General features: G+C 49.8%; 1 protein-coding gene across 1 annotated transcript; it reads right to left on the bottom strand.

Moving 5' to 3' along the window:
- Positions 1–9009: 9009 nt before the first annotated feature.
- LOC121046582 (translation initiation factor IF-2-like) lies at positions 9010–10090 on the bottom strand (the record flags this gene model as incomplete). Its single annotated transcript, XM_040500986.1, is given in 4 exon segments — positions 9010–9044; positions 9047–9329; positions 9579–9997; positions 10045–10090. Coding segments are annotated over 4 exon segments (783 nt in total), but the record flags the coding sequence as incomplete, so codon positions are not given.
- Positions 10091–10440: the final 350 nt, after the last annotated feature.

Below are 10440 nucleotides of genomic sequence, written 5' to 3'. Positions count from 1 at the left end.
CAGGTGAGCTGGTTTATGTTGATAATGATGCAAAATCCGGAGACAGGGAATGAAATTCGAAAGAAATAGTGTAAGAAGAAAGAAAAAAGGGGACAGGACAACATCTCAAACTGAGCTGAGTTGAGTTTGAAACATTGTCCTGAGCCGATCATAGATGAAGAAAGAATAAAACAATTAAAACAGGGACAAACACAACCACATCTTTCAACTAGCAACAGACAAGTAAACTTTCAACAGCGAGCAGCTGACTATACCCAGGAGGGAAAGGGGGAGAAGGGGAGATAAAAAACGCGAAGTGCAAATCAGAGTGGTGGGTTCATCTCGGAATTCAACCTCAGTTTTCGTCAACAGGAGGGAAGGGTTTGACACATTGTTTTTTGCTGTGGTCATGGCGAATGGCTCTATGATTTCCCTGCCATATCCGCTGTCATGCCCCCCCCAGGATTTTTGTTTCATCAAAGAGGGGAGGACAACGCAAACACGAACGGGCATGTATGACTATGGGATGATACGAATTTGGAGAGGCCTTAGAAATTTTGTTGTGATGTTCGCGGAGTCTGTGATTGGTGCATCTGCCGGTCTGACCTATGTATTGATGGCCGCAGCTCAAGGGGATGGAGTAAACTTTCTTCTCTTTACATGGAATGAATTTCTTTTCGTGTTTAACAGTGCAGCCAATCGGAATCCGGTTGTTGTTCACTTGTTGATAGAGTTGTTTAAGACGCATGCGATACGAGAAGACAACATTCGTGTCGAACTTTGAGGCAATGGATTTTATCCGGTGGGCTGAATTGTGTATGTAAGGAATGACGGCGAATCAGGGTTTCTTTTTTGTGGCTGGTGACTGTGGTGGTGGCCTGATCGGCAGTCACCAGCCACAAAAAAGAAAGCCCGATTCGCCGTCATTCCTTACATACACAATTCAGCCCACCGGATAAAATCCATTGCCTCAAAGTTCGACACGAATGTTGTCTTCTCGTATCGCATGCGTCTTAAACAACTCTGTCAACAAGTGAACAACAACCGGATTCCGATTGGCTGCACTGTTAAACACGAAAAGAAATTCATTCCATGCAAAGAGAAGAAAGTTTACTCCATCCCCTTGAGCTGCGGCCATCAATACATAGGTCAGACGACCGGCAGATGCACCAATCACAGACTCCGCGAACATCACAACGAAGTTTCTAAGGCCTCTCCAGATTCGTATCATCCCATAGTCATACATGCCCGTTCGTGTTTGCGTTGTCCTCCCCTCTTTGATGAAACAAAAATCCTGGGGGGCATGACAGCAGATATGGCAAGGAAATCATAGAGTCATTCACCATGACCACAGCAAAAAACAATGTGTCAAACCCTTCCCTCCTGTTGACGAAATCTGAAGTTGAATTTCTAAAATCAGAGATACACCCACCACTCTGATTTGCACTTCGCGTTTTTTTTATCTCCCCTTTCCCTCCTGGGTATAGTCGGCTGCTCGCTGTTGAAAGTTTACTTGTCTGTTGCTAGTTGAAAGATGTGGGATGTGGTTGGTGTTGTCCCTGTTTTAATTGTTTTATTCTTTCTTCATCTATGACTTAAACCAACACGCTCTTCTCCCAAGCATCCTGAGCTGAGTTTTTAGCTGAGTTGAGTTTGAGACTTTGTCCTGAGTTGAGTTTGAGACGTTGTCTTGTCCCCTTTTTTCTGTCTTACACTTTTTCATTCAAATTTCATTCCCAGAGCTGAGTTTGAGGCGTTGTCCTGTTCCCTTTTTTCTGTCTTGTTACAGTTTTTCTTTCGAATTTCATTCCCAATCTCAGGATTGTGCATCATGTACAAACTAAAATTACTATATGGCAGCGTCACTCGGGCGGCGTTCGAGCCGATTACTACCAGCGTGCAAGGGGGTGGGGAGGCAGTTTGCCAGGTCGCTTCAAGGTTTTTCTGAGCCTCAACCACCTGCCTGCCCCCGGCCGTTTCGAACTGGATGAGTATCGTCAGACAGTGCGTTCGTGTGATCACTACTTCGTGATGCAGATTAATGACCCCCCGGGCCGGCGGTCACAATTACTGATCTATGGTCACACGTCACTATGCGCTGGTAAATATTACAGCACATTCGGGACACTCGTCGTCTCATTTAATTGCCTCACCAACTTCGGGGAGTCTAAATGTCACACCCAAACTTTTCTAAACCCGATTTTGTGAAAACCAGTGAGGCGTGAAAACATTATTTGAAACTGAAACTGGTGGAACATGAAAACCGGACTTCGAACTTTGTGCACTTAAACTTGAAAGAAATTCGTAACCTTCAAAGTTTTTTTTCGAATTCAGCCCTAAAAGAGAATTGAAACTTTCAAACTTTAGTAGAAATGAATTCGAAATCTTTGAATTTATCGACCTTTAATGTCTATAAGAATTGGAAACAATAGAATTTTCGAATTTCAGTTCCAAATAAATTTGAAACATTCGAATCTCTCGAATTTGAAGTTAGGAAAGTTCGAAATCTTCTAATTTCTCGAACTTCACGTAAAGATATTCAAAATAATCGAACCCAAACCTATAGAAACTGTGAAAGCTTCGATCTTTCGAAATCAAAACTCTGCAATTTTTGAAAGTTGCGAATTTTTCTAATTCGAATTTCCGTACGGTCGAAAATATTGAAACCTTTCGAATTCAATCATCAGTTCGGTTCGGTTCGAAAATATTGAAACCTTTCGAATTCGAACCTAGGGTGGTTCATGGCATCCCTAGCTAGAACAAATAACCTGCTACATGCTGCTCCAAAAGCTGTATATTTGCACAATTTGCCCCATGTCTGCGGCGAAAAGGAGCTGTTTCCGAAAAGGAAACTGAAAGTGTCTTGCACGTGACATTGTTGATGACAATGAAAATTAAGAAAAGTACAGTTTTCTTTTTTGATGCCTAAGTGCTATGTGCGAAGAGTAGAGCTGCGTGAATATTCTAATTTTCTAATCGTAGTTTCAAATAATACGTTATCTGATATTTGCTTCGAAATGAACTGCGATATTCATACTTTTTGAAGTGTTGAAATCGACGGGTTGGCCCCCTTCAGTGCGCTTTTCTTCAAGCACAGGTGCACTGCGGAGAAGCGATACTCACGGAGCGGACACAGTGATCTTTCGACTCTCTTCGCCACAGCTGTGGGAGCCGAGGGTGAAAGACGAGGCAGAGGACATGGGACAGGCGGTTGGCAGAGAAGTCACGAGCTAGCGCGAGAGAGTGCAAGTTGAGCAAGGCTGAAGCTGGTACCAGGAACGTCGGAGCCGGGCTGCCTGGCCTGGCCCATGGCGAACCTTGGAGCAGTCCACCAGCGAGCCCTGGCCATATGACCTGGGCTATGACGATCCCGGGGTGGTTCCGCAGCGAGACTCGGGCATTGATAGCCCGGGACAGCCAGCCTACGCAGTGCTGGCATGGGAAAGGTGATCCACAGGCCTGGACACAAACTCCGACTGTGAGCTCTGATCGACGGGCGACAACAAGGGTCGGCGTGCGTGGACTGTCGGTTCTCAACGACGGGCAACCGAGAGGTACAGTAAACCCATTCGCTGTCTTCTCGTTGCAGTGTGTAACTCCCTGGGTGACGGGTGGAGCGCATACCGATTGGGCGGCGATTATTAATAGAGGGGCCTCTAAAAAAACTCCACATTAAAAGGCGCACCCAATGTCGGGCTCGTTCGGTATACCTCTACTTCTAGTCGTCCCCAGGGTGTCCCACAGATTCGTTGAGTGGTTTGTTCAGTAACGCTAACGACACCCGTTGAGGCAAAGTATGTTGGAATTCTGGCGAGTTGTCTCACAGCAGAGCTCGGCACGTGTCTCTTCGAGTCGAGTACTTAAAGGGCTTGAAGGACGAGGTTGCGGTCGCGCTTTCTCCGGTACCCCATTATAATGGTTGGCAGGAGACGTGGATCACAGTTAAGATGTAGGAAAGTCGTCTTCGGAGGCAGAGGAGAGCCACGACATGTTCGATGGAAGGTAGGATAGCGACTGGCAGGAGGGAAAACACCCAGGACTCATTGCACATTTAGGATTTAGGCTTGGGGTGATGCGGTAGGCAAGTAAGCGCTTGTCGAGTCCCGGGGTGCGGATGGATTTTTTTCAGTGGGTGTGGGAAGGACTGCAGGAATAGCAGTTGACACCGGGAACACTGGCGGACGAGATTGTCAGCGGGTGTCGGGTAAACTGGCGGAAATTGCGGTTGACACCGAAAACGCTGGCAGGTGAGTTAATGAGCACTATGATTTGTAACCGCTGGGCCAAGACGGCTAGTTGCTTCGCATCACTCCAACAACCGACGAAGGGCAGAGGGACGACTCTTCCTTGAGTGGGGTCGTTCCAAGAAAGCTACGAAATGTTTTAAATGATTCTTTCTCTGGCCGGTCTTGGCTGTGACAGCAAGACTTTTAATAAGTTATGTCGCGTCACGACCTGGCCGGGGATGAGGCGGTAGATATTTAGGTGGCTTGCAGCTGTCCAGCTTGCCTTGAGGCGTGAACGGTTTAAGCGGGCTTGCTCACTGAGCTGCTGCCCCCTCTGAAGGCCGATAAGTCCCTAGAGCTCTTCTGCACGTGGACAGAACGGGACGCTGACACTTACATCGGGTAGCTCACGGTATATGTAGTAGTTGCGGAATGCGGGTGTAGTATATGGCCATCCTGCCACAGGCTTTATATTCCTTCGCTTGCGCAAAAGATGGACTAGGTTTACACCATCGTTACCTGTTCTAAAGGAAACTCGCGCGTTGAGCAACGCAGCTAGTGGTTTTGCCGCATCTCTTGCTCCGGGGTGAGAAGGGCACCCGAGGTCTAAAGACGCGACCGTCGTGTCTTACTGCTATTCTTACTCGGCGAGATAGAAACGAGGAGGCTTGCCCGGTTCACATCGCTGACTTGAAAGCATACTACCGTTGTCGCGATGGGGAAGACGTATTACATGAGGTTGCGGCAGGACACAAGAAATCCCCTGTTCTTGGCGACTTAGGAGCGAGCTTTGGAATGCGGACTTGCTGAGTTAGCCGCATGGTGCATGAACCCGTCAGCAAGCAATTTGGCGGTGGAGGCTAGGGCCACTGCCACAATCTGCGGCAGAGAATTTGTTTGTTTTGTGTTGTTTTAACACTTTGTTCTGCGCAGAATGGCTTCTTGGAAAGACGGCCTCTAAAAAGAATCCCACCGATCGGGACCCACGATGGGGGCCATTTTAATGTGGGGTTCTTTATGGAGGTCGCTCTACTAATAATCACCGCCCCATTGGTATGCGACCCGTCTGTCACCCAGGCAGTTACATAACAACAAGAAGACCGCGAATGAGTTTACTGCATTTCACGGTTGCCCGTCGTTCAGAGCCGGCAGTCCGGGCATGCCGACCGTTGTTGTCGCCCGTCATTCAGAGGTCACAATCGGAGTTTGTGTCCAGGCCTACGGATGGTCCTTCCCACGCCAGCGCTGCGTAGGCTGGCTGTCCCGGGCTATCAATGCCCGAGTCTCGCTGCGGAACCACCCCGGGATCGTCATAGCCCAGGTCATATGGCCAGGGCTCGCTGGTGGACTGCTCCAAGGTTCGCCATGGGCCAGAAAAGCAGCCCGGCTCCGACGTTCCCGGTACCAGCTTCAGCCTCGCTCAGTTCGCACTCCTCGCACCAGCTCGTAAGTTCTCCGCCGACCGACTGTCACGTGCCCCCTGCCTCGTCTTTCACCCTCGGCTCCCACACAGCGCAGCTGCGCGCTTAGGCAAAAAGCACACCTTAAGGCTAGTATGGTGCATCTGTGCCTGGTGTCTAAAAATACGCAAAAATTTGTGATCGTTGATATTACATTGTAGTGAAATCTTCAAAATTTAACTGTGGCTATTATGCAAGGGTATACGTTAGGCAGCGATGTTCTAAAAGCCTGTGTTCATTATTTGTGCTTTTCCTTTAAATTAAGAATTGAAGAAAAAGTTTTCGTATAGGAAGAAGATATATAAATCCCCTCAATTAGGTATGACTGGGTTCCTTTATAGGTTAATTTTATGTCAAATCAGTCATTTACTTTATCCCAATGTAGGTACTGGACGTTCTGAGGCCGCAGTCTATAAATATTGCTAGATTAAATTTAACAGAGCTCATGAGTGGGCAATTAGGAACAACCTTCGCGAGTCCAGCTGAATTTTTGTTTAAGCATGGTGTAACAGTAGGAAAAGGCGTGGCGAAAGGTGCATAAAACTCTTCAATATTCAATTCAAAATTATTCGGCCAAAACCACTGTTCACTTTGAATTTGCTTCAAACCCAACAAAATTCATTATTTGCACATGCCTAACGAAGAGTTGTCGGATTTTGTGAAAATGGTGCTCACATTGATATCACTGAATAGCTAGCGCTACTCGTGATCGGTTAGAGTAGCTATGTGCTCCGCTTAGCGGCGGGTTCTATGAACAGCAGCAGGTTAAATACTTGCGAGGGCAGTGTCAGACATGTTCAACACAGAAGTGTCCGTTTGATGTCGAACTCGCGGCAATTTTGTCACCGTGATACAAACTCTCTACAAAGTAGCCCAGAACATCTTTTTACGTCTAACACAGATTGAAGACACCATCAGTACTAATAAGTTAATTGAGACGTCTACAAAATTGCCGGCGTATGATTGTTCAATGGATAAATAAAAATGTGTACAGGCCAGGTCTTCTGTAGGCATAACACTTTAGTCTCCCAATGCTCCAACCACTGCAGTTCTTTCTACGGGCTAACTTTTAAAGAGATTGAATAAAAGTTTTTGACTCGAAAAGTGAGAATGTCTGCTCAAAAACCAGTTTTTGCCTGCTACAAGAGCTTCAAATCACCACTTGTCAGTTCCACCATTGCAGTTACCACTTGCTTTAACTTAATTTATTCTAACAGTGCTGTTTGTTTTATCTTTTCAGATCGAGCATCGCTCAAGGCAGGTGTTTTCTGTGACCTAATAAAAATACAACAGGTTTGATTTTGCATTTTACTTGTCATTTTATTGGCTGTTCTCCTTGGAGTTAACTTGCAGTGATCCTGTGGCAGTCGAAAGTATGTAATAGTTTCTCTGGCAGCGCTGCAATCTGGTTAGCCTATCCTATCAGCTCGGCAGTGATCACAATCACACCTTCCATCAGGTATGTTCCATCAAAGACCACCACAATACGTTCCATCAAAGACCACCACAATACGTTCCATCAAAGACCACCACAGTACGTTCCATCAAAGACCACCACATACGTAATTTGGGACATTCCATCAGTGGCAGTCAGACGTCGTCTGATGGACCATCAGGGCACGTTCCACCAGGGCTGCTGACTGGCAGTCAGTGTCCCAAATTACGTACCTTGATGGAATTTTCAATAGGGAACCCATGGGTTAAAGTAATTCACCCACTTTTGCTGCACAGTACGGGGTAGCATGATGGTGGCACGAGGAGTGCCTGCTCGGAGAACAGAAATGTACTCCGCCTTGTCCGCGACACCGTGATGTTCCCAAAACTGCTCCATGGAGTCATAATTTGTCGTTTCCAGGGCCTGATGCATGGCCTCGTACTTGTTTAGGAGGCTCTCGATTTTCTTCTTCTGCGCTTCATTGTCCACAGTGGGGAAAGGCACTACGACCATACATTCATCGATGGGCATAAAAGGCGCGTTAAAGCGGCATCTGGTGGTGTTGTGCTTGTAGCAGGTATGCGTGTGTTGGTGCACCTGAGTCCGCTCCCGCTTCAAGCATCCGTTGTCGATGGAAAGCAGAACGTTGGCTATTTCAAGAGTCTGGGGCATGAGCATCGAGAGCTCCTCGTTGGGCGCGTTATGAAGCCAAAGGAGAATGTGCGCGTGTGCCGACCCGCGGTGCTGAAATTCGATCCGCTTATAGTAGTCGACGACTATGTACGGCCTAAAAGGCGATACACGGGTGTTGCGGAGAATGTTGAGAATGACACGCACCAATCGGTCGAAATATATGGCACAGACCACGGGATCGTCATTTACTAGCTGTGCTCGATAAATGCTGTTCATTTGCTCCAGTGGTACTTCGATCTCGCCGGGCTTCAACCGAAGGCGTTGAAGCAACTGCAAAAGGTCGGGCCAGTGCATTTCCGAGGCAGAAAGAGTGAGGAACGCGGTCGGCTTACCCAACTGCCGTATCATAGCAAAGAGGTCTTTCTTGCGTTTTGTCCAGTACTGCACGGTGTTGGGAATACCATGCATGAAAGCCATGTCGTGCTCGACCGCTTGCTGCACAAAATCCTTGTCGAGCAACTGTTGCTTCGTTAGTGTTTCCAGTGCCTTTATGTTACGGAAGGCCACACACATGTCACCGGCTACTCGGTGCCTAAACACTTTCATGGCCATGTACAGTACGTGCTGCGGGGTGGCCCCTCGACGGTCTGATCTGCGGATCTCACTCATGGCGTGTGTGAAGACTGTCGGTTTTGCGCTGGCATCTACTCGGCGCGGCTCACCGAGATAGATCTGTGGGAACGAAAGCTCCTCTGAGTGTTCGTCATAAAGTATGCTCACGGGCCTTTTTCCCTCACCTGGCGCAATCGCTAGAAACTTGTCTTCGTCCCATACGAGAGTGTGCTGAGCCAGAGTCATGGCTGTAGCCACTTGGATCGGATCGTTGAGGTCTGAGCATTGCGGGAGCAACTCGATCTCGTCGTGTTCGTCCACTTCTACGATATCGCCCAAACGGGCAAAATCACACTTTATATTATAATGCTTGTACAGCGTGCTATCACACAGCAGCTTAAGCCACGGCAGCAGATCACATTTTTTTACTGCCCCTGCCAGGTAGGTCGTCTTCGCAAGCATGCGCCGCTTCAAATGTACATTGAGGGCTCGGTCTTGTTCGATGGCACGAGGTAACATTGTCACCATGTCGTCCACATCAACACAGACGTTCACTACTGGTCCCTTAATGCCGTGTTGACCTGCACCGTGCATCAGCCGTCGCAGTTTCATGAAAGGAATTCGTGGAGATATGAGTCTCTCACTCACCGCGTTCAATTGTGGGAGGTGGGCTGGCTTCGGGGGATATACATAACCGTTACTTGAGGAAAGATGAGGAATATGACCCTTGTGCACTGATTGTATGCAGGTCGAGCACAGTTTGAATTGGGTTAGGTCCGAGTTTGGAAATGATTGCTCTAGGGTCTCGTGACATCTGTCCGGTAGCGGTTGCAAGTCGTTTTGGAACCAGAGCCGGTCACAGACTGAACATACGCTCCCAAACGGGTTGTCTCTAAACAGCCGTTGGAAAATTTTTGTTGCACCGTCAGGCTTAGCGATCCTTGCCTTTTGCTTGGCTTCCGCTTCGGCGGCGCTCACTCCTGGCTGCTCTCGGCGGCGGCGATGAGCCTCTGCCTCGGCGTCGCGCACTTCCGGGTCCTCTCGATAGCGGCTTCTGGCTTCCGCTTCGGCGGCGCTCACTCCTGGCTGCTCTCGGCGGCGGCGATGAGCCTCAGCCTCGGCGTCGCGCACTTCCGGGTCCTCTCGACGGCGGCGCTTAGATTGAGCTTCAGCAGCGCTCACTTCTGGCTGCTCTCGGCGGCGGCGATGAGCCTCTGCCTCGGCGTCGCGCACTTCCGGGTCCTCTCGACGGCGGCGCTTAGATTCAGCTTCAGCAGCGCTTACTTCTGGGTGCTCTCGGCGACGGCGATGAGCTTCTGCTTCGGCGTCGCGCACTTCCGGGTCCTCTCGATAGCGGCTTCTGGCTTCCGCTTCGCCGGCGCTCACTCCTGGCTGCTCTCGACGGCGGCGATGAGCTTCTGCTTCGGCGTCGCGCACTTCCGGGTCCTCTCGATAGCGGCTTCTGGCTTCCGCTTCGGCGGCGCTCACTCCTGGCTGCTCTCGACGGCGGCGATGAGCTTCTGCTTCGGCGTCGCGCACTTCCGGGTCCTCTCGATAGCGGCTTCTGGCTTCCGCTTCGGCGGCGCTCACTCCTGGCTGCTCTCGACGGCGGCGATGAGCTTCTGCTTCGGCGTCGCGCACTTCCGGGTCCTCTCGATAGCGGCTTCTGGCTTCAGCTTCGGCGGCGCTCACTCCTGGCTGCTCTCGACGGCGGCGATGAGCTTCTGCTTCGGCGTCGCGCACTTCCGGGTCCTCTCGATAGCGGCTTCTGGCTTCCGCTTCGGCGGCGCTCACTCCTGGCTGCTCTCGACGGCGGCGATGAGCTTCTGCTTCGGCGTCGCGCACTTCAGGGTCCTCTCGACGGCGGCGGTTAGATTGAGCTTCAGCAGCGCTCACTTCTGGCTGCTCTCGGCGGCGGCGATGAGCCTCTGCCTCGGCGTCGCGCACTTCCGGGTCTTGTCGACGGCGCCGTTTAGCTTCAGCTTCGGCGGCACGCACTGCAGGATCTTGGCGCCGGCGGCGCTGAGCCTCTGCTCGGGCAGTGCGTTTAGCAGCAGCTGCTTCATCTGACTCGCTCATTTTGTGAGAAAGAACT

The sequence above is a fragment of the Ixodes scapularis genome, unplaced genomic scaffold, assembly GCF_016920785.2.
Source record: "Ixodes scapularis isolate PalLabHiFi unplaced genomic scaffold, ASM1692078v2 PGA_scaffold0__279_contigs__length_252992795, whole genome shotgun sequence".
NCBI classification, from domain to species: Eukaryota; Metazoa; Arthropoda; class Arachnida; order Ixodida; family Ixodidae; genus Ixodes; species Ixodes scapularis.
Note: the sequence above shows the minus strand (reverse complement) of the source record. Positions and strands in the feature narration are given on the sequence as shown.